General features: G+C 50.2%; 1 protein-coding gene across 7 annotated transcripts in view; it reads right to left on the minus strand.

Moving 5' to 3' along the window:
* RREB1 (ras responsive element binding protein 1) overlaps nucleotides 1-27439 on the minus strand; it is a 183951-nt gene that overhangs the window by 4229 nt on the left and 152283 nt on the right. For 6 of the 7 annotated variants that reach the window (XM_045497489.1, XM_045497490.1, XM_045497488.1 and 3 more), the window contains 4 exons: nucleotides 17262-17451; nucleotides 13412-16325; nucleotides 6395-6559; nucleotides 663-1469 (listed from right to left, as the gene is read on the minus strand). In XM_045497489.1, coding sequence (XP_045353445.1) covers nucleotides 663-1469; nucleotides 6395-6559; nucleotides 13412-16325; nucleotides 17262-17451 — 4076 coding nt within the window. The remainder of the gene's footprint in view (nucleotides 1-662; nucleotides 1470-6394; nucleotides 6560-13411; nucleotides 16326-17261; nucleotides 17452-27439) is intronic. The other variant, XM_045497491.1, reaches the window with a different exon arrangement.

Genomic DNA, 27439 nt, shown 5'->3' on the forward strand with positions numbered 1-27439 from the left:
CTTTATAAGTACGTTTAGGTGTCTTCCTTTCTACCAGAACAATGGCCCCTTCTTTGGGGTTCCTACCTAGGGAGTTCCAGGAGGAGCAAGGACACGTGTGGAGCAAGGACACCCGGACATGCCTATGAAGCTCCTGTTCAATGACATCAGCTTGGCTGTCGTAGAGCCAAGTAACGAAAAACCCCTCGCTTTGTGCTTCAGCAGCCAATTTTCCACCTGAGGGCTGATGAGGAAGCCCAGGTGCCTCCCACAGAGCACCTGTCCACAGGCCACACCCCCGGTCCTTCCCAGGCTCACCACGGGCCCCCAACGCCAGCACCCACATTCTTCTAGATGATTCTATGAGACAGGGCAGCCTTCGTCCCCTTTCTACAGATAGAAAGGCTGAGGCTCAGACGGCTGATCAAAATGCTCTCAAAAATATCACTGCTGAGGGCCCACCCTGCTGCCTCCCTGCCAGGACCCTGTATGTTCCAACTGCTAACAGAACAGTCTGTTAAATTCCTAGTTTATGGTGCCTGTCGCGCCCAGGGGGCACACTCAGGAAACGGTCTCTGGCCATTCGGGGGAGGCGCCTCCTCCAGACCCCGACTGGCCTCCTCGCTGGAGCATGCTCCCTGCGCAGGCGCGGGAAGCGTCGCCTGGGTATGCCCCGCCCTTACCTGTGTGCGACCGCATGTGCCGAGTCAGGTCCTGCAGGGACCAGAACCTCTTGTTGCACACGCTGCACACCTTCTTCCTCTTGTCCGCCTTGCTAGCCACGCTTCTCGGGGAGTCGGTCTTTGGCTTCTTGTCATCGTCACTCTTCTCCGAGGGCTTCTTCTCGGCCACGCCCTCCCCGTCGGAGGCGCCCTCGGCCTCCTCGCCCTGCTTCTCCGCGGCTGGAGACACCTCTTCCGCCGGGGGCTCCTCCGAGGAGGGGTTGGCGGGCTTCTCCTCCGGCTCAGGAGCGGGCGGCAAGGCGGGGACGGGCAGAGGGCCCTCGGCCCCTCCGCTCGCGCCCGTACCCTCCTCTCTGGGCTCCTCGCGGCCGTGGGCCTTCCGGTGGCGGCTCAGGGTCCCCAGGAACTTGAAGCTCTTGCCGCAGACATCGCAGGCGTGCTTCTGGTCCTGCTGGGCGGGGCCCCCGCTGCTCGCGGCGCCCCCTTCGCCCTCCGCCAGCTTGAAGCCCATCAGCCTGCTGGCAAGGTTGAGGTCCAGGCTCTTGTTGCTGACGGTATCTTCCTCCGGGCCGTCCGCGTCCTCGTCCCTCTCCTCCATGCTGTGCTGGTCCTCAGGCTCCTGGCTCTCCCCGGCTCCCTGCTCCTCCCCGTCCCCGGCTGGTCCCCGCTGCCCCTCCTCTGCAGGGAGCTCCTCCTGGACCTGGATGGGCGCAGGGGCTCCCTCTGCTGCGGGCTGCTCTTTCTCCCGGGAGGTGAGGTCCAGCACTTCGCCCCCCACCGCTGGGGTCTCTGCGTCCGACTGGCTATCTGTGGGAGTGAGCACAGGGGCACAGGCTGAGGCCCAACGCCACCCAACACGCTCCTCCCAAGGGTCCCATTGTGACTCTCGGCTGGACCCACCACCCCCAGGCCCGTATACCAAGCCCAGCGAGGATACCTCTACCCCCACTCCTTGTTACCACTCATATCCCCAAAGGCCGCGGCGAACCTGGGGTTAATTGACGAAACACACGGGTTGGGGTCACAGGGCAGGCTGCCCTCGGAGCTCCGGCCCTCCCCTTCCACTGCCCCCTAGCGGTGCCAGGCACCCTCCACGGCCACACACAGGGATGCTCAGGCCCCCAGAAGGTGTGAGCAACTCAGGGCAGCACAGACAGAAGGATCGGCGAGAGAGGAGAGTTGGTGCATTCCAGAGACTCGCAGCACTAGGGAGGTTGAGGAAGCGGAGCTGTAAGTTATTTTTCCAGTGCAAAGAGACTATACAAACATGCAACATATATAGGACCACTGCCCGAACATAGTACCTGCTGAGCGACTCACAGAAAATGGCCCAAAGCATGTATTCTGTGCCATGGCACACGCGCTCCCGTCCGAAGGCTAACTCCCAGGTAGAGTTCCAAGGCAGGAGATGCATGCACACCTGGAGGCCTCCCTGGCTGCTGTGAGGACCCCACGCAGTGAGTGGAAACACTTCCTATCTCTTCATTTGTTCCCGCCTATCCACCCTCCATAGGAAAGCGAGACGTGGCAAGTCTACTGGTTTCTAATGACCTTCATAAGGGATGGCACTGGGGCAGCACCAATGACACAGAACAGACCACAGTATTTCTCACAAGCACCATCTTCTCTTCATTCAGGTTGAATACGGACTTAATGACTGCTTTATGCGCTATGACCCCGAGGCTGTCTGCTGAGACCTACTATTTAATTCTAGATCCAATTTCTTAGGGCAGGGATTCGGAAATTCCTCAATTAGGGTGACAGAGCCCTTGCTTCCTGGCTCCTAGGTCAGATGCACCTGACTCATGATGCCGATCTCGGATCACAGTGCCTGAGCCAGCAGATTCAGGCACCTAACCTGGACCCTCACTTGAGGTGACCAGACATATCACCATGTCCACCCATGTCCATCACTGAGTCACCCACTTGATTTGCCATCAAGGCAGTCCTGGGGCTGGGGGTGAAGGAGCTGGTCCTACCCTTGCTGTGGTCACTCCTGTCTGGGGCTTTTGGATTATGTACAACCATCTACACGGCACTCCCACTTACATAATTTCATTGGTTTTGTTCTGACTGCACCTTTTGGCAGCCACTGTTTATCTCAAGAGGCTTCAGAAGGAAACACATATGTGTGGTGTGGATATAAGATTTCTGTCAATAAGTGATTTTTATAAATTATCCAAAAGTTAAAAAAAATTATCCAAAAATTTAAAGAAGATTCCTGAGATGTACACACCAATGTCTTAGGTCTTATTCTTAACTAAAACTATATGCCCATTTTTGGGAATCATTCCAATGGGGAGCATCTATTAAATGGATTTTGGTATAAGCTCTACCAAAAAAAAAAAAAAAAAAAAAAAAAAAAAAAAAAAAAGCATAGAATGCTCAGTTTCTTAAAAAAAAGCTTAATCTCTGGTTACTTCCTATTTGTCCCAGTATGTTCTAGGCAGTTTTGCTTATTTTTTTTCACCAAAGAACATGGGTTATTTTCAAGTTTCACTGCAGATCATATTTAAGATGATCTTGAAAAAAAAAAATGACGACTTCTGAAACGAAACCCAAGTAAATATGCTAATATCAGATTGTTCTCATCACCACCCCCCCTTCCTTAGCTCATCCTGTATCTAGTGAACAAGTTTGTGCTCTACCAAACTTCCACTAGGGGGAGTGTTTTAACAGGGCAGTCCGGTACCCTTGAAGTTCTAGCAACTCCAACTGATTTTTATTAGTGATTCCTGGCAACAGTAGACTTAGCTTCTTCTCATTTCATGGATATCCAGCTTCTAATGCCTGCCAGGTCCTATTTTGATCCCCACCTTCGTCAACTGCCTACACTTTAAAATGCAGCTACTACAACCAGTGACTTTTATAAGCAGTGTTACTCTGTTCTCTTGTCTCTCCCAGTCCCTCATTCATGATGCTAAATCTAAGAAAATTGCTAGCAGAAGCAGGAATCCTGCGTGCACCAGTAGATAACAAACCCACAGCTCCTGCTACAGGGAAAGTGGAGACTTTCATGTTAGTGCCACAATGAAATATCTATTGCTTCCTAGAAATTCTAGGCTACTCAGCTGATGTGACCAACTACCAGCCTAAATACCCAATCTGACTGGGCAGGGGCACAGCTGTTGAGGAAGCTGCTGTCTGTATTTCACCTGCCCAGAAGCACTTCCTGTGGTGCAGTGTGCGCTGGCACGCGGACTCCTGGACTGCTTAGGGCGGCCGCTGTTAAGAACAGTGTAAAACCTTCCATGTTTCTACTGATTTACAAAGTGACATGCATGTGCCCACAAGTATGAAGGCTCCCACAGGCATCACCCAAAAAAGAACCACGAATATCCCCCAAAGGCAAAGTGGGCTAGGGAACCTCTCTGCCATGAGAAAGTGAGTAAAGAGCTTCGGTTTAATGATCGATGTGCCCCTTAAGCCAGAACTGCCCCTTGGTAGCATTGTTAACATTCCTTTTGGGGGGGGGGGGAATCTAGGGTATATGTTCCTGAAAGAACTTATGTGATTGAAAATGTCAGACTTACGTTATAAAACAAATTTAGGGACTTTAACCTAGGCATATAAACCTAGAAAACCTCTCAAGAACTTCCTTGGTCATTTCCTGCCTTTTTTTTTTTGGTTTTATGTTTTTTGTTTTTTTAATGGTCTTTCTCCAAAGCCTCACTTTTAACTTCACGGGACGGAGCCCCAAAAGCACCCCATACCCCCACCGTGCTCACCTGGGTTTGAAACTTTCCTTGAAATCACTCAACTCCACCTCCCTGACCCCTCTGTCCTTGCCTCTTTCTTACTATGTATGGATTGTGACCACAATTAAACCAAACATTTATTTTCTCTGGTTTCACATTACAGCTTTCAGTGAATTTTCTTTTTCCAGAGGCTTTGTCCCTTAAAGAAACCCTACACAACTTCCAGGATGGGCTGGAGGCGGGGCTCTGATGGGATGTGGAAAAACAGAACTCACAACTGCAAATTTAAAAACTACACCCACAACGTAAAATCTGGCACTGAACCAAAGCTAAGACGTGTATTTGAATTAGCTTTGTGTCTGCAGGCTCCTATAGCTGTCCAGAGGTCAGGAGATCTGGGTTCTGTGTTCCTCCAGAGGATCAAGAAGCTGAATGCAAAATGTGCATCTGGCAACTTTGAGAAACCGAGGGCTCCCCTTGACCTCCTCGATGATCCACTCCTGCCCCTCTTCTGGAACAACTGTGGGTGGAATCACATGGCTGCTTTCCTAAACCAGGCTTTGAGAAAATGTTCAGGGGCTACCAGGTGACACAGTGGCCAGCTGTTAAACATTAAGAGTGATCACCCACAGCAAATTCCGCAAGCGTCGCTGTGGGTTTCCTGGGGGCTGAACAGCGGAAATCTGGCTCATAGGGATCCAAGTTATGGCAAGGTTCCATGGGTGTCTGTATCTTTCTTTACCCCAATATCCTGGCAAGTGATGTAGAAATGGAAGCTGGAGGGAGGAGCCAGCAAGCTGGCTTATATTTTTATACCCTTAGAGGGTTTGATCTTAACCAAAGGGCCTGGCACTTCAGGGCTTGGAGGAGGTACAGGGAAAAAGCAGAAGTTCCACATCGATTCCTCTTCCTGGAAATGCTACCCATTCAGATGTGCCCCTCTCCCCCCTGTAACTTAGGGACAGGTGGGCTGGGGAAAGGGGGACTTCCAGACAACAGAGCTCCCATCCCCACCCAAATCTGAGGGAGACAAACACAGGGCACAATTATACCCCCTGGAAAAATGCATCTTGGGGAGACCCTCTTTGGCTTTGAGCAGTGGGGAAATGTCAGGCTTTCTGGATTTGCAGGGTCAAATCCATGCTGGTTACTAACCAATGGCCAACTAGCCATGTAGGTAAGTAACCTGCAGTAGCCAATTTTCTGATCTGTTTGTTTTGGGGGGTGAGAGGCACAGGACCCCAGCACTTGGAGATGATGGAATGTACTGAATAGAGGACAGGAGTAAATACAGAAGCTGTAAGGGGAAAAAAACAAAAAGGTGGCAGGAGACGCAGTGAGCAGCCGTTAATTGCTCTGTAGGGGCTGGAGGAAGGAAGCACATATCAGCACATGAGAATAATACCCGGATTCAGGTCAAGCAGAGATGTGATTAAAGAAAGGACATGCAGAGTGCTTTTTCAAACAAGACAAAAGTTTTTTTTTTTTTTTTTTACTGGGAAGAGAGTTATTGAAGAGAAAAACACCCCCACCCCACGCACCCCTCCCCGTTGAGGGCTGGGCATCACTACTTCCTGAAACACCCTGACATCTGAGTGAGCCCATCTCTGCTCTGGAGGATGCGGCGGAGGCTGGGGTTTGAGAAAACACCACCCCGCGCCAGTAAGGTTTCATATCCCTTTTAGACGGGATACTACCAAGAGCTAGAACTGTACCCCCAACCTCACACCCCACTTCCAGAGGGACCCGACAGCAGGAACAGACGTGTCCGCTGGTGGAGCAGGGCGGAGGGTGAGGGGCACAGATCTTCCCTAGTGGCTCAGAAAAGCGATCTGGGGGCATGGTCAGTGTTTCCCCAGTCCCCATCCTGCTGCATTTCCCAGTCCTCGGCAGGGCCCACGTCTACGGCAACTGCCGAGTCCTACAGAGAAATGAGGAAGGCAGCCTGCCACACGCGTGTGAGGCTGGCCAGCGGGGCTCTCGGAGATGCCCTCCTCTGTCCCTCTCCTCCGCTCCGTCACCCGGAAGCACTACCTGTGCTATCATGGGGTCCAACATCACTCTCTTTTGACTGGGGGATAAGCCCGTTTCTTCTCAGGGAACAGTTGGTAACTCCGTGTTTGCGCAATTGGTGGCGTTCACAGTTAGATTTGGTAGAAAAGAAGGCATCGCATTTTTGACAAGGGAAGGGTTTCTGACCTGAAGCAGGAAAAAAAATATATATTTATCTGGCTTTCTACTGTAACGAAAAAGAAAAGTTGCTTTCCATTCATTCTTCTGGGGTAACTGGCATTTGTCCCCCCTCCCCCCACCCTCCACCCCTTCCTTTAAAACACACACACACACACACACACACACTTAAAAAAATACTGACACCACATCAACAACTCAAATGAGATCTTCCCTTGAGTGAAATGGAATGAAGGTTTTGTCTTCAAAATACTAGAAGTTAACAAAGAAACCAAGATGTTTAAAGTAAAACAGCAGCATTACAATCAAAAATCTTAAGAAACACAACAACCAAAAAGAGTGAGTGAGTGAAGGGATTTTAGAGCAGAGCCAGGAAACACCTAGAGTCTGTCACAAGGAGAAGCCGCCTCTTGGTAAGGGCTGATATGGCAAGTACTACAGACGCTGGCGGGTCAAACTGGAATCTTGAGCCCCTGGACGTGTCTTTGGGAGCCGCTCCTGGCTTCCTGGTCTAGCTGGGTGCGGCCTGCCCACAGTAGACTGGAGGCAGGGAAAGGGGCTGAGACAGTCCTACAGTGACCTCTGCCCAAGCTCACTGTGGTCCTAGCGGGCAAGGCAGAGGAGGTCCGCTCCTTGCATTAAAGGGTCTTTGTTCCCCTTGCTGGAGTACACAGTGACCAACAAATAACTGAGTCTGTGTTAGGAGATCAGCTGCTCCAGGCCTGCCTGGCTGCCTGTGAAGAGAAGTGGCTGAGTGGGCCCTCTGCACCCCCACTCCACACTGGGGTAACTCCTGAGACAGAAGTAACCTGATTTGCTTTGCTGGTCTTATCCTTCCACTTCAATTCCTTTTGTACTGTAAACACAATACTTCAACATGCGGACCAGGCTCTTCTGCAACGTGTCCTTGGTGCGTGTGGATGGATGTGCAGAGAAAGCAAGGGTAAGGAGGATGGTGAGCAGGAAGGGGACAAGGGATGGGATTAGGTGAGCTTCAGGAGAGAGAAGGCGGTGGTAAATCATTTACTCTATCGCTGGCTTCTTCTGCTTTCCCCCACAATTGCTAAGGTCCTGGTGTCTGATTCTACAAGAGAACAGGTTTTGTGTACCAACAAACACCACTTCAGAGCTGCAGCCTGGCATGTTTGCCTTGTAACCTTGGGACTGCCACAATCAAATGCACATGTCAAAAACTGGCAGCAAAGTTAACCAGCACAACCCCCTCAAAACACCAATCATAGAGGCCCTTCAACCTCCCGGTTACTATCAACGGATGCCCAAACTAGTGTAGGTGACAGGCCTGGGCACTCACTGTGAGCGGAACGCATGGGCCTGGCGCCTGGGATTATTTAGCACGAGGGGACGGGGGAATTAGCACTGCGCACCACACAACTCCAGGGGGAGCTGTTCACACAGAGCACGCTGGTGTGCAACCCCACACAGCCAGAATCGCTGCCCTGCCAAGTTCTAGCACCAGCAGCAATCCAAGAAAGGGGCCGTCCCTTCCCTCCTGAGCTGCAAAATTCAGCTTCAGAATCACTAGTGCAGCTTTTTAAGAATGCAGATGCCTGGAACAATCAAAGACCACGGAAGGAGAAACGCACAGATCTGACATGTGTGCTTTTAAGGAACTCACATGGGACCTACAGGATAAAAAAGTGGAGAACCCACTGACCCCTTGAAAGCTTCCCTCCACATAGCCCAGTGGGTGTTTCTGCTAAGTCGTAAAAATGACAAAAATGAAAAACAAAAACAACTCGCCTTTACATGAAGACTAGTTTTTTGTTTTTTTTATGGTGCACGCTTCACGTTATTCTTGCTTTTCACTAAAAACTGAATAGAATCTTTAACAACTGTTAAAGTTTTAAGTAACAACTTTAACAACTGTCACTGTTTTAAGTAAGAAAAATACTTGAAATGTTTTATTATCAAAGGCGACATCATGGCTTCTCTGAGGCCAGGCAGTGAGGGAGAGAATTAGCAGAGAGCAAAACAAGTCAGAAGCTATGAGGATGAACTAGATAATTCTCAATTTGAAATAAAACAATCGACTGCTTGCTTCTTCCCATGACAAGATTTCCTCTGGCATTTTCCACACTGGTAAATGCTTCACTTTTACAGCTGGGTTTGGACAGCCAGGTTCATGCCCCATGATGAAGATTAATACACTAAATTCAGACAACGGCCCAAAGATGTCGGAGTACTGTATTGGGTTATGAAGAGTCTCAAAGTGACAAGAGGAATCTTTAAAGATTTATCTCTCTCTGCATAAGCCTTACATTCATTTGTTCATTCACTCTCTCGTTTATTTTTACTGCTGTATAACTGACACATGCAAGCCTTACGTTTTTATTATTTTTTTTTTTTTTTTAAATTTTTTTTTCAACGTTTTTATTTATTTTTGGGACAGAGAGAGACAGAGCATGAACGGGGGAGGGGCAGAGAGAGAGGGAGACACAGAATCGGAAACAGGCTCCAGGCTCTGAGCCATCAGCCCAGAGCCCGACGCGGGGCTCGAACTCCCGGACCGCGAGATCGTGACCTGGCTGAAGTCGGACGCTTAACCGACTGCGCCACCCAGGCGCCCCAAGCCTTACGTTTTTAAATAGTAGTGTGCTCTCTCTGATTGCATGGACAGAGAAAAACATGAACACTTCCAATATTTTTTCATCAGATAGGTTTCCCCAAAACTTGTTGATGGGTAATTTACACGGAAAAGTATCAAATGATGTCACTTACTTGGTTAGCTGCCACAAATTACTGCTTTAGCAGAGGTGTTTCTAAATGTACCTGTGACCACAAGAAGTTATCTTTGCAACAAAGACTCACCACCTCCCTCCACCTCCAGCAGGAGCCATAAAAACCATCAGCTAGCCAGCGTCATGCTCTACTCTCAGAGAGCAGTCAGGAAAAGGGGGAAACCATGCACTACGTGATGCTATCTGGCCTGCTGGGGCCATCAGGAGCAGAAGAATGAAGAGTGACAGTAAGTTTGAGAACTCAGCTTCATACCCTCAGACTTCTTTCCATTGCCCTCCACCCTCGTGGGGAAAGCTTCTTTCTGTATTTGACAGAAGGCTGGCTGGGCAAAAATGGTCAAGGCCGCCACTTTCAGAAAGTGAAAAGTCGCCAGCGTCACTGGTGTCCAAGGCACTTTCCACGCTGAGCTTTGCCCATCTGACTGGTTTCAAACTCAGTTGCCCGTGAGCAGCTGGTAGCACAGGTGAGGGTGGAGGGCCTCAGGTCGGCAAAGAAGAGGCGCTAGAATCAACTGCGAGAATCCCAAAATGTCAGAGCTTGGTGGGGGGAGGAGGGAGTTTCAGTCATCCCAGGGTCCTGACTCCTTCATTTTGGGAGAAAAGAGACTGAAAGGGGAGGAAGATGGGGATGAGCAGAAACGGGCCAGCTGCATTTTCTGGTACTCTCTCGGCCTGTGGCCTAAATGAAGGGGAAAAGGAAGGGACAGTGGACTGTCCTCTCCCCAAGAGGCAACACTCTTCAGGCAGATAAGGCAAGGAACCAGGAACCATCCCTGCTCACCAGCACACAGGCTAGGAAAATAGTGCAAGGAAGGAACTCGGCTGTGCATGGAGAGCTCACCAGGGCAGATAAAACAGGATGGCAGACGCCAGCTTCCTTCTGAGACACAATCCCTAGAATCCGAGCCCTGTGCCCCTTGCCTGAGCCACAGCGAGCCCCACTGGACACAAAACATCTGGTCTACCTAATGCTGCCCATCTAGGAGACAACTTACTGGTGTTATGATCGTTCTGTGTGTTTGCCAAGAGGTCACAAGGAGGTGGACTCTTGAGACACATACGTGGTTTTGCTTAAAGGCGATCTAAACCCAGACACTGCTCAAAGCTAGATTTCGACACTTAAAAAAAAAGGCTTCTTTGCTGTATAACACTTTTGTTTACAGGGCCATTTCAGAACCGAGTTTAGTTTCTGTGCTCATACATATGAGCCTCAGTTTTATTCCCAAGTTTCCGGAGGGAGCATGTCACAGAAAGCTAGGGAGCCAAGGCACAGGCAGCTGGGGGATTCTTCAATAGCTGAGCGTCTACCAGGAAAACACCAGTCTGTGGGAAGAGTGGGTGGGTCAGATGATTTCCCAGGCTCTGTCCAGCTGTGACACTCGATGAATGGAAAACGTTCTAACACAACACCAGACACAACAGCCAAGTGCTCTATAAAATTATTTAACAGAGGTGATGCTGAGACTGTCAATGGAAGCTGAAGCAAGTAAAACAGCAAAGGAAATTAACAGAGCCCAGTGGGCATCAGCTTTATACAGTGTCTGTGTGTGTGGCTAGTACTATCCTGAGGTCATTCAGTCTGATTACTAGGATCCTGGTCCATATCTCTGTTCACCTTATCTCCAGCCCCTTGCCAGCCTTCTGCCCTGGTACATGTCAGGATATGTCATGAAGGCAGAAGCAGGCATGCCCTATACACCTGCCAACAGAGAACCAGCAGCCACATACCTCGATTGTGGGGCAGCTGCAGGGAACTTGACCCTGGCTTTGAACTCGAGCTCTAAGACCACAGGCAAGTTACTCAGCCTCTCTAAGCCTTCATTTCCTCGCTTCAAGATGTGGACAACGTCGCCCTCATGGGATGGTCATGAGGACTAGCTCTGGAATGTTTCTCGACCAACCCCGAGTGCTCCCCTCAAGTTAAGGCCAGCAACCCTCACTAGAAGGACATGGGATGGTCACGTGGTACGACAGGAGGTCATGGATGGGGCTCCAACAGACACAGCTGCCAAGGGTCTAGTAACTGGAGAAGTGGCAGAACATGTTTATATTTATGTCTACCCCACCCTACTCCATCATAAACAAGCCTCCCATCTTCCTTGCTGCTTCCAGATGCTACCAGACTTTATACCAACTAGGACATTTTGGCATTCGAAAGCCAGACAATTGAAATGACTGCTTTCACAAGTGGGAACTCAGATGAGGCATCTGTGAGATGTGGGCACAATTCTTGAAAGGAAATGCCAGCTGCTCCAGTCCTATTAGGAAGACTGGTGGTTCACTGGGAAGGGCGGAGGGGACGGCATCAGGGGAGTGTAGAGGAGGTGGCATGGCGAGAGCCTCATGCATGCATCGTGAGATCCAGCCACCTGCTTTCTGGAAGGTGGTAGCAGAAGCACGCACTTCTCCAAAGGCTCTGCAGGTGACAAACAAGTGTCACCCAAAAAGAGTAGCAAGAGACCTCTGCGTGGGGCACCTCCTGTTCAAGATGCATCTTCTTTTCTGTCTTAGAACTGTTACTCTGTCAGGCTTCAATGATCTCAAAGGAAAAGAAAATGGCAGCCTGAGAAGGCAGCACACACTTGAGAAATCTAGAAGTTCTGGTTCCTGTTACATATTTGAGTCCTCCGTGGGCAGGTACTCCTGGTTTGCTGCCACCGGAGTCCCGGGTTTGAGCCCCCGTCCCTCACCCGAGAGAAAGGATGCATCTATGTGGCAACCAGCCTCAGAGAGACTTGCTCTCCCCTCCCTCATGACTAGCCATGCCAGCCAGGGGCGTCTCTGAGGCTTCTGTGACAATCAACCTTTTGGAATGAAGCCTTTCCCACCTGAGTACAGAGCGTGGCTCACACATAGTTCCCCACTACCTTCCCCTCACCACCGTAAGCCTTGTAACTGACTGGGGTTGTCAGATCTAGCAACCAAAAACAGTTAAATTGAATTTCCAATAAATGACAAATCAGTTTTTAGTCTATCCCCAATGTTGCATATTTAACCTATGCTAAAAGTTATCTGCTTTTTATCTGAAATTTATGTTTACCTAGCACCCAGTATTTTATCTGGCAATCCTGTATTATGCAATTCTTTATTTGGTTTTAGGTCCCACCATTAGTATTTGGGTGGTAATCTCCAAAAAGTTAAGGATCTCACCCAATTTACCTCTACTTCGATGACATAAACCATGTATAAATATTCAGTAAATCAGGATTAAGACAAGAGTGAATAGTCATGTGACTATTAGAAGTACCTGGTATAAAATTACTTAAAACGTATCCTTTCAGGGGCTCTTGGGTGGCATCTGTTAAGTCAGTTAAGCCGCTGACTCTTGTTTTGGCTCGCGACATGATCTTGCGGTTTCGTGAGTTCAAGACCCAAGTCCGGCTCTGTGCTGGCAGCACAGAGCTTGCTTGGGACTATCTCTGCTCCTCCCCCACTCACAGTGTCTCTATCTCTCCCAAAATAAATAAACTTAAAAAAAATGTATCCTCTTAAATAAGCTTTTTAAAAGTCAACATACAGAAACTAACATTTGAAAAACACTTTGGGATGTATCTTTTTGGCAATATGAAGTCTGCAATATTCCCTTTAAGAATATATGGAGTCAAAATAACTTCACAGAATGTTCAAAGTCTTAAAACGTTGAGGAATCTGGGACGGACTTTCTCCTGCCAAAGCACCAATACCTCAATACCGAGGTTCCACTTCTCCCTAGCCTCCCTAGTCCTCCTGCGGGGAACCAAGTGATCTTGCTACATCCTCCTGAAGGGCAGAGGCAGATGCAAGTGAATGACCCAATGGGCCCAGGACCATTTTCACCCCCCAAACACCGATATTCAACACTGCCTTCACCAGCAGCTCCTCGAAGGCCGAGACACTAGGAATAGGTCATTGTGGTTATAAGGGCACAGGGGGAAAACCCGTTGGCATCACCAGTCTAGCCCCCTGCTTCAGAGACTGAGGCTGAAGAGAAGCTAGAAATGGGGCCATGGGAAAAGGGTCCCACACTTTTGACCCCGCCTCCTGTTCTCCCCATCCCTGGGGCCGGCCAGGCCACAGCCTCCCTTCTGGGAAGTAGCACTCGGGGCCTGGTGGGCCCTCTTACCAGTGTGTGTGAGCATGTGCCTCTGGAGGGAGCTGGCCCAGGGGAAGACCCGGGGGCAGTGGGGACAGTTGATCTTCTGCAGGCAGTTGGCGTAGGAATTCCGCTTCACCCTCAGCAGCTTGTCTTCGGGGGGGCTGCCCTGCTCCTCGTCACTGGGCCCATTGTGGTCGGTGGGGGCTCCGGCCACCTCATCCTGAGCGTCGTCCTCTGCGCTCTGTAGAAACGGACTGAACTTGTTGGTGTCCGTAGTGGCCAGCATCTTTTCAATGCTGGCAAACTCCCCACTGGAGTCCAGGTCCACCCCGCCGCTGCCGGAGCGGGGCCGGCTCCTCACCCCCTTTTTCCGGCCCCTCTTCTTGGACAAACCCACCGGCCCCTGCTCGGTGGGGGAGGCTGCTTCTGGGCTGTTGGCAGGAGGCGACGGGTCGCTGGATTCTTTTGGGCTGGTGGTGTTGGTGGGGGCGGTGGCGGCTCTGGGGACAGGACTTCCTAAGCCGTCAGGAGCCACGCTATTGCTGCTAGTGCTCGCAGGCCCCGGCTCTGTCACCTTAGCTTTCAGCAAGGTGGGGGCCGAGGACACAGATGAGATGATCTGGGCGATGGAAGCCAGTGGGGGCAGCTCCTCCGTCACGGGGGGCTTTGGCAAGAGCAGAGGGGGCTTGGGGCGCAGCGGCCGCAACAGTGCCGGGCTGCTGAGGAGGGTGGAATTGCCCAAGATGGGGGAGCTGCTGACCAGAGCTGAGGAGTAGATAGGGACAGCAAGCTGAACGGAGCCCTGCAGGGGCTGAGCGTGTGCTTCCAGAGTGGTGGCTGCGGAGGCCGGAGCTGCAGGGGCCACGGGTTTTTCCAGGATTCCGCTGGGCCCCAAAGTCACTGGCAGGGTAGGGCACGGTGGAGGACCGGGAGAGGGTCGCTCACCGCTCCCTGGTTCCTGCTCAGGCTTCTTGACTTCGGCAGGAGCAGCCGTATCCTTGTCTCCTTTCCTGAAGTTCTTGGGGATGGACAGGTCGATGGGCTCCATGGAGCAGTCGTAGGGGGCTGAGGAGGTGGGGCTCAGGAAAAAGGCGGCATTCTCCTGCTTCACCTGGACCAGGGCCAGGCCCTTCTGGGAAAAGTCCAGGGGCTCGTTGAAATCCACTGCAAAGTTGCTGGCGGGCTCCAACTTGACTGAGACATGGGGAGGCAGAGGCTGGGAGGCGCCCCCGTGGAGAAAGCCGTTCTGGGGCTCCAGGAAGGTGGCCAGCGGTTTTCGTTCGCCAAAGGTCCCGCCGCCGTCCTCGATCCTCCCCGAGGCCTCGACGGGTGCCTCGGCCGGGCTCAGGCCGTCGGCCGCCAGGACGTAGCTCTCGATGTCGTGCTCGGGCACGTGCAGGTGCTGCTTCAGGATGTGGTGGATGCAGTTGCGCTTGGCGGAGAAGGCGGCGCTGCACTCCTTGCACTCGAAGGGCTTGCGGCCCTTGGGGCAGCCGCCCAGACCGCGGCCGCAGTGCGTGCGCATGTGAACGCGCAGCGCGCGGTAGTGCTTCAGGTCCTCGCCGCACAGCCGGCACACTGTGTCCGGGGAGCAGAAGGCGTCCACCATCTCGGCGGCGCTGCTGGTCACGTACTCGATGTTCTTCTCGATGTCCTTGCGGGTGGCCTTGAGGTGCTTCTTGCGCAGGTGCCGCTCGCAGTTGGCCTTGACGGTGAAGGGGTAGTGGCAGATCTTGCAGATGTAGGGCCGTTCACCGCTGTGCGTCCGCAGGTGGCGGATGAGCGCGGCCTTGTCGGCGGCGATGTAGTCGCAGATGTTGCACTGGTATGGTGAGATGCCCAGGTGGGAGCGCACGTGGGCACGCAGCACCCCCGAGAAGGCGAACACCTGGTTGCAGAAGCGGCAGGGGTAGAGCACCTTGCGCATGGCCGGCGTCTTCTTGCTGCCGGGCCCCGTCATGATGGCCTTGAGGTCACCCTCCGTTATCTCCTGCTTGATCTTGGCCTCCATGCTCAGGGGCAGCAGGGCCTCGATGATGCTGTCTTGCTCCAGCTGGGTCTTCATCTCGGCCTGGCCGGGCAGCTCCATCCGCGGCTGCTGCAGGAAGAGCTGCGTGGCCGTGTCTGGCTGGGCTCCGGCCTGGGACTGCAGCAGGTGGGCGTTGGGAACCGCCTCCACGGGGGCTTTGAGGAGCTTCAGGGGCGGTGGGGGGAGGCTGGGGCTGATGCAGCCCGGGGAGGCCTGCTGGGCATTGAGGAGAGGGGGTGGTGTGGAGGTGGCCACCACCGTCCGTGGGGTGACCAGGGGCTTTGGCTTCAGAGGGGGCATATGTTTGAAAATGGCCTGCAGAGGGGCAGCAGGGGCCTTGGAGAGAGGCGGAAGACTGATCTGAGGGGGGGCGGAGGCCGCCATCTTCAGAATCTGCTGGATGTCAGCCAGCTCGATGGCGGACTCGCCGGAGATGGGCTTGACCACAATACTACTGTCGGGCTGGATGATGAAGCCCTTCTGGAAGGGCTGCAGGGACAGGTGCTTCATGCTCTCCTTGGTAGCCGGGAGGACCGTGAGAGAGCCGCCCAGGGAAGCAGCTTCGAAAGGAGACAGACTCAGCATGTTGGTGCAGCCGGGGTCCTGAGGTAGCTGACACCTGAGTGTCTGGAGCTGTATTGCTTTGTTGTCATCCGGCAGGGGCTCCTCAGTGGGGGCAGGCCTGACGTCTTTGGTGTGCTGCAGGCCCAGCAAGGCCAGGAAGACCTTCTGGTCCAGGGCGTCACCAGGCAGGGTCTTGGCCTGCAGCCTGTCCCGTCCCTGGTCCGTGGCGATGTGGGTCTGCTTGTGCAGGGTGAGCGAGGAGAGCATGGGGAATGCTTTGTCACATGTGTCGCAGACAAAACGGTGCTGTTCGCTGATGCACCTTCGTAGGTTTGTTTCACACCAGGCCTGCGTGGAAGGCGGGTTGGCAAAAGCAAGGGAATAAGGAGGATTTAAAAATAATCACTACCCCGAGATGCAGAAAGTATCTGTTATATAGCTGCCCCAGTACCCAGCCTCTCTCTGTACTATCTAAGGAGTTGGCCTCCCCCTGCTTGCTAATTCCTGTCCCTAGGCTGAATAAGGAAGACCACAAAGCACCTTAAACATCATATTGCTTGACAAATGACATCAATCCCTGGGGTATCTCAGAGAAGCAATGAAATACAGTTAAGTAACAATAACACGAGGGGCACTGCCTGGGAAGGGGCCTGAGGCTGTGCCATCTGCGGGGAGGGTTATGTGGGTGTATACGCGTGGGCGTATACACGTGGGTGTATACATATGGAATAACCCATTACCCTTGAGGCTTCTGTGCCTTAAGAGTTTCACTGTTGACATCCTCGATCTCAATTTTTAAAATTGAAAAAAAAAAAAGTTTCAAAGTAGTTTCCGGTAGGCAGGGAACAAATATGGTTCAGGTTAATAATGACCCAAAACATTTTTAATAGAAAGTACCACACTGGAAATATTTACCTGTAATGTGGATATTAAAGAAATATTTAAGAAAACAAATTCAGTTCAGATAGAGGTGGGAGTGGGGGTGGTGAGCACTTCACAACTTTAAATCCAAACGCCCAAGAATGGGCAAAAGGCATCGATGAGCTAGACTCTTTACACAAGGTGGTAAGAAATTCAACACAAGATTAAAACCCAACTATCCTTTCTCAACAACCCAATGGAGACTGAAAGGGTCAAGCTGAATTGCAAGAGAAAACGTTGTTACAAAAGAGACAAAACCCAAGGGACAACATTTTATGGAAGGGAGACCTCAGGGTAAGGAGGTGTAGTCCAACCACGCGGCCCAGGGAGGTGGCTGCTGGTTCCGCAGGCTGACCAAAATACCTGAGAAATTCGAGGAAACTTCCTACAGGAGAAGTCAGTGAATCCTAAGTCATGGAAGCCAGCAGGAATGGAAGGGTTGTTCTGTATGAAAGGCCTTCCCATTGCGTCCCTGGGAAGCTGTTTGTGGACAAGCGCGTTGTGGCGTAGCAATCCTCGATGTGTTCGAAAGGTGACACAGCAAATGTCACATCTGGGAGAAAAAAGGGATAGGATATGAGGAGGCGGCCCAATCAGAGTTGCCACTTATCCAGGAGCCTATTATATTTGTTGTTGCTTCATTTCAATTGAAATAAAAATGGTATAATCTCGAGAAGCCAGTCTGCTCACGGTTAACACCAAGAAAAACGCTTCCTTTAAAAAAGTATTTTATCAACTTCTGGATATCCAAGCTTTGTAGACAGAACAGGTGTGCCCATTAAGACAGCTGGGAACCTGAAGCCACTGTGCTTACTTCTGCTTACCTCAATTATGTGGCATAAAGCGATCATTTCCAAGGTTTTCTCCCTCCCTCGGCTCAGTGGATTTTAGTGATCATAAATGTTTACAAGCCAAATAGCATAAGTTTACACCGAACCGAGAGCAATCACGATGGCATCCCTGGTCTCTGGTCGGGATGAAATGATAATCAAATTCTCCAACTGAATTAGTAGTCCAAGCCAGTGACTGTGTTCAATTCTGATATTACCATCGTTATCTGAAAAATAACTGTAGCTCCCACAGTAAGCAGGCACCACGACCGTGGCAGGCAGGTGGATATCCGGACTTCCATCTTACAGATAAAAACACGGAGGCTCAAAACGTTAAGTGACATGGCCAAGGTCACACAGCCAGTATGAAGCAAAGACAAAATATGAGCCTCCTTCACCCTCCCACCCACACCTGTTATGATGTCTCCTTTTCCTTGAAAGACCCCCACACATGCAGTCCATCTAAAGATCAGCACCCCCAACTTCAGAGGTGACCTCCACCTTCAAGGTCCTGGGCCACACAGACGCGACACACACACATTTTATAATGCTTCCTCCACTCTTCATACCAGTGTCACCTTCTGGGTCTTCACTCAGAACCACCCTAACAACTATCCTATCATCGGGGTGTTATCAACATCCCCTAGACTGGCACTCAATACGGTAGCCATGCAAGCCATGTGGGGCTGTTTAAGCGAATTAAAATTTCCTCAGTGACATCAGGCAGTGCAGTGCAGACCTGACCTGCTGCTATGTTTCCATGACCGCAGAAAGTTCTGTCGGACAGTGCTGTGTGCCTAGCACCTTTCCAAGTATTTGCACATACACATGCCTTTGCCACTTACGAAACCCCTAAGGCAGGTCCCACGAGTGCTTTACAGAGAAAGAACCTGGGTGTCGGAGTGGTAGGGCGACCTGCTGGAGTCTGCATCTGGACTATATGCACCTTAATGGAAAACTTTTTTTTTTGCTTTGAGATTCTTCTCTGGAAATAGATAACGAAATGACCCGCGAGGCAGCAGAGTTCATCGTCCTCTCGCGCTGAAAGAAGTGCCAAGTATGTGCGACTCTGCTGTCCTTATCGCGCGGTGGCAGGCCCCAGCAAGCGAGGTCCTGCTGTGCCTCCACCTCTCCTATCTCCGCTGCTACCTCGGCCGCGTCTCACCATCAAGACTCCTGTCATCATTCAATTAAATTTAGAATGCTGGGTTCCCATGAGCCACTCAAAACACAAAGCTCCTTCTGGGGGAACGGTGCTGAGGTCACCAACCGTGAGATGCTCCAGGGCCCCCACAGTACGGCTACGTCTCCCTCCCTGGCCATCCCTTGCACGCAGCCCACGTTCCGGGGGGATGGCCCCCCAACCACAGGGAACCCTGCCCAAAACACCCAGAGTGCTAAGTCCTAGGCTGTGAGAAAGTTAAGCAGGGAAGCAGTGTGTCTGTGGCTCCTCAGGCGAGGCTCTCCTTCTGTCCAGAACACGCTCAAGTTCCACGCTGCATGTGTGGAGGGGCCGTGACCTCGATGCCCCATGGCAGCTCTGTCCTTTCCTGTTGCTCTGGAAACGTTTTTCTCTTCTATCATGGGGACTTCAGTCCCCCCAGACCCAAGTTCAATTGCACACTCCTCGTAGTCCCCAACCCATCCCCATGCCAGCGGTCAGCTGAACACTCTGTACTGACCTGAAGGGACAAGAGAAATGCCTGAATTCAGGAAATTTAGCGCTGATCAGATACATATGATAGTAAGAAATCCCTGTTACTTTTTGAAGTTGTGACAATACTTTGGTTATGTCTTTTTTTTTTAAACATCCCTTTCCTTTAGAGGTAATGTGATGAAATACTGTTATGTGAAATGTGATGCCTGGGATTTGTTTTGAAATGATCTGGGATGGGGGAAGAGGCGAAACACGATGGGCGATGGGCCGTGAGTTGGTAATTCCTGAAAATGGGGGGAGGGTGCGTGAGAGGGTCATGACACTGTGCTCTCTACTTGTGCATACGTTTGAAATGTTCCTGATACACTTAAAAGAGAGAAACATCTAATTACAAATGGCTAATGAGAGCGGGCTGACTTGTGGCCTCTTTTTCTGAGCTTCAGAAATGTCCACAGCACTGTGGTAGATGCGTGTGGGGATTTCAATTTATAAACCCCAGAAGAGAGGTCTTTATGCTGAGTCTCACTGTAGCACAGGTGAAGGGAAGGAACCCATTTCCCCAGCAAACCTAGGGGACAATCAGAGCTTCTGGAAAAAAAAGTGGAGGCGCCGAGCCCAGGGCTCAGGAAGGCTCCATGGTGTGGGATTTATGCACAGGCAGAGTGAGCCACACTCGGTGGGCTGGGCAGTCGAGCCCATGGCCTCATCTGGCTTGGCCTCTCATGAACCAGAAATGGTGCTGACTGTCTCTCTCCCTCCCTCTTCCCCTCTGTCCTGTCTTGGCTGTAAGCAGGTGTGGATTGGGAAGCTGCAGGAAACAGAAGCTGGTCTGTGCCCTCCCTGGAAGGTGAGAACAAGAGGAGGTGAGAAAGTCTAGGGTAGGCACCAAGGGCTGTCACCCACTAGGCACTCTGCACCTGAAGTCTGCACTCTCTCTTGCCAAATTAATTGTAGCACTGACTACAAACACCTAAACTCATTCAGTCCAACAACCCCGCGAGACAAACAGCACTAGTAGGAAGCAATGAGTGTGTGATCGATCATTCAGTTACACCTGAAAGTTGGCCCTGGTTCCTCGCTCAGCTTTCCCTGCACCTTGCAGAGAAGGGCTCATTGATCAAAGTCCAGTAAAGGCTGGGTGGGGCACTCATAAAAAAAAAAAAAAAGTCATGCATATTAACTATTTTATCTAATCTAAAACATAGACAGTTGGCCCTCGTTATTGGTGGGTTCTGTATTTGTGGATTTGCTTACTTGTTAAAATGTATCTGAAAACCCCAAATGAATACTCGAAGTGCATCTGAGGACATGCACAGAGAGGAGAGAAACTGGAGTTGCCCTCCGCGCATTCCTGGCTATGGCTGAACGCAATGCTGCCCTGCCATCTTGCTTCAGCTCCCATTGTACATGAGTGTCCTTCTGCAGTCTATGTAGAGCCATATTTCTAGCATTTCTGTGCTTTTTGCTGGTGATTTCATGGCTTAAAATGGCTCCCAGCACAGAGCTAACATGCCACCTATACTACACAAGTGCAAGAAGCAGTGATGTGCCTTGTGGCAAAAATGCATGTGTCAGGCAAACTTTGTTCAGGCGTGAATTACAGTGCTATTGGCTGTGAGTTCACTGTTAATGAGTCTGGTATTTTTTTTTTTTAATATTTATTTTTGAGAGAGAGAGAGAGAGAGAGAGAGAGAGAGAGCGCGCAGAGGAGGGAAAGAGAGAGGGAGATGCAGAATCTGAAGCAGGCTCCAGGCTCTGAGCTATCCTATCAGTGCAGAGCCTGATGCGGGGCTTGAACTCACAAGCTGTGAGATCGTGACCTGAGCTGAAGTCAGATGCTTAATGGACTGAGCCACCCAGGCGCCCCGAGTCAGTGATATTCATTCAGATTTCCTTAAACAGAAACAAAAGTTTCTGTACTGATTAGCTGATGAAAATGTAGACAGAGGCTTGTAGGAAATGGTACCCTGTGTTTCCTCTAGGAACAATATTTAACATTCGCTAATTCTGTGTTTGCTGCAATCTTCAGGGACATAAAGAGCAGTAACCGATCCCACATTCACTCTCCAAGGGCTTGTGTTTGAGTCCAGCTGCACCCAGAGAAGTTCCATGTGTTTGTTAGGGCGCGAATCATGCTCCCCATTCAACATCTTTGATACCCGGTTTTAGACTCTTTGAGGCAGAGCAAGAACTTAGATTTTTGCATATCAAGCTAAAGCAGAATTCTTTTAGGATTTATGATCCTTTTAGGCTTTTATGATTATTTCTCTCAACTGCTCACAGATGTCTCGCCTACCCTAAATTTGACAGCAATTAAAAAAAGTATCTAATCTGGACCACAAACAAGACAGCCCAACTTAGCTTTCATAGAGATTATTCTTTTTTTTTTTTTTAGTGTTTATTTTTGAAAGAGAAAGAGAGAGCGTGTGCACATGGAGGAGGGGCGGGGGGTGGGGTGGGGACAGAGGATCCAAAGCTGGCTCTGTGCTGACAGCAGAGAGCTTGATGCGAGGCTCGAAGTCACGAACCATGAGATCAAGACCTGAGCCAAAGTTGGACACTTAACCGACTGAACCACCCACAAGCCCCTCACACAGATTATGCTTATAAAAAAATTTCACAAGCTTATACAAAATTCTATTGATTATAGGAAATGATCGCAAGTATTACTGACATAAACAGGCTGGGTATAAATAATACTGACTCTTGGTATCACGCAAGTCGACTGCAAAAGGTGAGCAGGTGAGCCTGAGAACTGGGCTGCAAACTTTGTAAGCTGTACGACACCTGGTAAGTAGAAAGTTTTTGAGTATGTACCCTTATCCGTTTGTTGTTTAACACACAAATGTGTGTGCGTGCGTGTTATGTGTAGGTATCTGCACACGTCAGGTAAGTCACAAAATACAAAAATAAACATTTGTAAAGGGTTAGATAAAAGGTCTATCATTTTTTCTTCTACTCCAGAGACCTTTCTGAATACCCTCCCTGAGTCTACTGCATCAGTGTGATGCCTGCTATGAAAATTCAGTGTGGGGGCACCTGAGTGGCTCAGTGGGTTAAGCGACCGACTTCGGCTCAGGTCATGATCTCTCAGTCTGTGAGTTCGAGCCCTGTGTCGGGCTCTGTGCTGACAGCTCAGAGCCTGGAGCCTGTTTCGGATTCTGTGTCTCCCTCTCTCTCTGCCCCCCTCCCCCCTCTTGTCTCTCAATAACAAATAAACGTTAAAAAAAATTTTTTTAAAAAAAGAAAATTCAGTGTGAGGGGCAACAGAAGTCAGTTTTGTACAAGGGAGTAGAATGTCTCGTAATGTGGCAATTAGAATTTACTGCACTTCTATCACAGCTGTGAGTTTTCAAGGATACCATTTTCTTCACTTATCTCTCACACGTCTATCCCTTCCTTCATTCTCTCGTTCACTTTCAAATCCCTCCCATCTCTGGCATCTAGGTTAGTTTCACACATAGTAGGTGCTCAATAAATACATGGCTGACAACCAGCACCAACCACATGCTCTGCGTCCTCCCCGGTGGAAGGTACCTGGGGAGCGGTATGGGATGGGCTCAGGGATCAGGGACAGTGGGGGAGGGGAAGCGGAGGTCGTGTGACCTTGGACCACTCATTTCATCTGCATTTTGGCTGCCAGCTGGACAGAATTTCCCAAACAGGCCAGAGATAGGAATCTGCCTCCTCATGACCTTCTTTGTATAGTGAGAATTAAGTGAGAGTCTAAGGACATCTGATGCCACAAGCCTTGAGAGCTCTTCCCCATCCTTCTCTGGGCCTCTGTTTTCTCATTTGTAAAATGGGCATTTTTAGAGCTACTATCAGTGACGGAGAACCAAATGCTTGGGAACCTGCAAGGTGCTATTTAACCATTATCGTACACTGCTAGGAACAAGAACCATCAGGAGTAGCCCATTTCCTGGCCACTCTAGCTAACATGAGAATGCAGGGAAAATGAATTTTAATTGCAAAGGATGTGTTCTCTCTTCATTCTCAAGAACTCCACCATTGTCTCCACTGCTTCTGTTTCATCTTGAGACTCACAGGAGAAATGCATGTCCTTCCTGGGTACCACCTGCTCTCCCCCCCCCACGGCCCCCACTCCTGCTCCCCCCCCCCAACTCTTGCTCCCCACCGCCGACCCCGGGCCTCCACTCCTGCTCCCAGGGCCACAGCTCAGAAGAGAAGCACATGTCATCCTAGCCTGCACGTGTACCAAGAGCCTTCTAAGTAAGACCTAAACAAGGCCCACATCCACAATTTCACACCTCTGTTTTCATGGGATTCAATCAAGGCACACTATTTCACTTCTGAAAAGATACAGAATGTCATCTCGCAAACAAGCGGCGGGAAAGTGGCAGAGGAAAAAAAAAATCTGCTTTGAAACCAGAAGCATATTGTGAGGCTAGTTAAAAGGAAGAAAATAAAACCCCACAGAAAAACACTGCCTCCCATCTTATGCTCGGCACCTGTTGGCAGACCTTAAATAAAACCAGTGTGGAAAACCATCACCCAGAAACATTTGGACGGGTTTTTGTCAGCCAGAGACACTCCGGTTCAACCAGCCTTCCCAAGGCCCCTGGGGAAAAAACACTTTGCAACTGTATTTCTAAAGAGCTCTTCAAGGACAATGGAGGTCACTGTCAATCTGCGGGCAATGCTGCTTGTTGCAGGCTCTGATCTTGGGGTATTTGCTAACCTCACTTGGGCTTGTCAGTCTTCATTAAGACCACAGCCATTGGTCAGGTAGTCCCCGCAACTCTCCCTTCACCCCGGCTTGTGGGATCTCTCAATCCTGCCCTGGATGGTACTCCACGTACTCATGGACCATACCACTGCAAAACGTTCAGAAGGAGTAGGGCTGTACTTTAATCATCCTAGGACCAAGGACTGTTGTAGGGCAGTTTCATCTTGCGTGTGATTTTGACAACGTGCCTGAGGGAAATCTTACAAATTGAGATTGCTTTTTTTAAAAATTTAATTAAAAAAAAATTTTTTTTAAGTTTATTTATTTTGGGGAGACAGAGAGAGAGAGTGCAGGCGGGGGAGGGGCAGAGTGAGAGGGAGACACAGAATCTGAAGCAGGCTTCAAACTCTGAGCTGTCAGCACAGAGCCTGTCGCGAGGCTCGGAATCATGAATCGCAGGATCATGACCTGGGCTGAAGTTGGACACTCAACTGACTCAGCTACCCAGGTGCCCCCCCAGTTATAGGATTGAAAGATTCTAACAGGGTGCCTGGGTGGCTCAGTCGTTAAGCATCTGCCTTTGGCTCAAGTCACGATGTCACAGTTCCTGAGTTTGTGTCTCACATTGGGTGAGCATGAGCCTTAGGTAAAACACAAGCCCCACTTTGGGTGAGCCCCGCTTCTCTCTCTCTCTGCCCCTTGCTCACTTGTGCACCTCTCTCTTTCTGTCCCTCTGGAAAAGAAGAAAAAAAGATGCTAACAGAACTCCATTGATACTTCTAAAAACAAAAGCTTCTCTTTTTGGGTGGCACCTGTGTGGCTCAGTCAGTTAAGTGTCCAACTCTTGATTTTGGCCCAGGTCATGATCTCATGGTTTGTGAGTTCAAGCCCCAAGCCAGGCTCTGTGCTGACAGAGCCCCTCTCTGTCCCTCCCACACTTGCACGCACACAGGCATGCTCTCTCTCAAAAAAATAAACAACAAAAAATTAAAACCCTCCTTTAAATGTTTTTATTTTTTTAAAATCACATACTGAAATAAATTACTCGAAGGAAAACAAAAACTCATCAGTAGAAAAAACTCCCAAGGACAAGGTGAGGTTACACATCAAACAGGAATGAATGCCCATACGGACATTCGGCCCACCCTCAGCTTACACACACACACCCATACACACCTGTATATGAGCCCCCAATCATTCTGCTCGCAGAAACGGTGTTTCTGCACCCCAATGCAGTTCACCAGAGCCAATCTCACCCAGAAAACACGTGAATTCCAGCACATGACAGCATATGCTTCCATAAGAAAGAAATCTGAATTCAGAATACTGGAGATTTTACCATTCTCACTTCGTCACCTATGACGGCCCAGCCTCCCACAGAGCTGCTCAGTCACAGCGGCTCCTACTCCTGGGGTGGGGGCCCCACGGCTGTGTTAGGGTCGGGCGGCAAGGCAAGAGCTATGGTTTGGGGCATGCGGTCACGGCCTCGTAACAGCAGAGGCAAGAGGCACAAGGCCTGCAGCTTATCTGCTCCCCCCACCTTCCTCAGCACCGCTTGCAAGGTCACCGGAGGGTATGGGTAGGTGCGAAGCACAGATAGGAGGGGGCTGGGGTGGGGGTCTTAAGGGAGTGAAATGCCTCCCAGCAGCATGTGGGGTGCTGTGAGCTAAGTTTCCACTGTGGCCCCGGGGGCTGGAGGGCTGCACGGCAACCACACAGAGCCTTCAATATGTACTTTATCCACAGCCCTTCTTGTCCCTTCTCCTTCAGAGATTAAGCAAATAAGCAAAATCACACAGCACACTGGCCCTGGCCTTGGCGGGCCTGGACAGAGCACATTCGGAGCACAGTCGGAGAAGCCTGAGTCTCACAGGAACAGTGAACTAACTGCACTGGTCTTGAAGCCACACAGAGACCCAACCCCTCCAGCCACAGCTCAGCCCCTGCCCCTGGCTGTCACAGGCACACAGACAGCAAGGCAAGGACAGAACAAGCCAGCTCCAGCAGGTCAAGGAAATACTCTCCTTCGTTAGCTGAGGGGACTGGCTGTCCTTTTAATTCTCAAAGGACTTTAATGAAAATGAATGCTCTTATTCATACCCACATCCACCACCAGTCTTAAAAAGACAAAAGTCAGAATTTTCAAGTCACCGAATTGAGGACTGACCCCTGTCACAGTGTGCCCGTGGTAATGAGGCAGAACACCGTGGTATCAGTTCTTTTATTTATTTACTTATCTATTTATTTAGTTTTTAGTATTTATTTTGAGAGAGAGAGAGAGAGAGAGAGAGAGAATCTGAAGCAGACTCCATGCTGACAGCAAAGACACCCATGAACTGTGAGATCATGACTTGGGCCCAAGTTGGATGCTTAACTGGCTGAGCCACTCAGGCACCCTGACATCAGTTCTTTTATAACACACGCCCTTGTAAGAAGATACTACAGCCTTCCTTCTTATTTATTTCTTCAAAGAAAACTATACGTAAGCCTGTGCTGGGGTAGAAATGCAGTGTGACAAATGTGCTACTACAGTCTGGGCATTCTGGGTAGGGAACGGAGGAAGCCCTAAACAAAGCCAGCGGTTTGGAAGGCTCACAGCAGAGCCAACAGTTACACATCAGGAATAGCTCTCACCTGGGGCGCCTGGATGGCTCAGTCAGTTAAGTGTCCGACTTCGGCTCAGGTCATGATCTTGCGATTTGTGAGTTCGAGCCCTGTGTTGGGGTCTGTGCTGACAGCTCAGAGCCTGGAGCCTGCTTCCGGTTCTGTGTTTCCCTCTCTCTCTGCCCCTCACCTACCTGTGCTCTTTCTCTCTCTCTCAAAAGTAAATAAACTTAAAAAAAAAAAAAGGAATAGGTCTCACCATTAAGGACACAAGCCTTGAAATTAGCAATGTGTCCACGCTCTTTGGAGCGGGTTTCCAAAGTACTTAAGATGAGAAGGAAGCATGCGCACCTTTCAAAGATGAAGAGTCAAGCCAAGGTAAATCTGAAGGCAAATGTGTCAGCAACGGGATTTACGGAAGTGGAGAGCGAGGCCACAGAGAAGCTTTAAAACAAAACCCCCAAATCATGTGGCTAAACAATTTGGAAATTAGCTCCTCCCAGTGCCTGCTACAGTAGTGCTGTACTCATCCGGTGACCACAACTCTCTGGGCCAAGAAGAGAGCTCTGAAGTCAACCGAAAGCTCAAGAGCAGGCGAAAGAGATAAGCAGCACCCCCTCCAGGCATCTCCCCTTTACACCAGTATCACATCTACCATCATGGCAGTTAATGGGGGAAAACATATATTTACTATGCTAAACATATTTTGGAAAAACTGCTTCGGCAAATCTCAAACATTAGGAAACACCTTTCTTTAGGA

Source organism: Leopardus geoffroyi, chromosome B2 (genome assembly GCF_018350155.1).
Source record: "Leopardus geoffroyi isolate Oge1 chromosome B2, O.geoffroyi_Oge1_pat1.0, whole genome shotgun sequence".
In the NCBI taxonomy this organism is placed as follows: Eukaryota; Metazoa; Chordata; class Mammalia; order Carnivora; family Felidae; genus Leopardus; species Leopardus geoffroyi.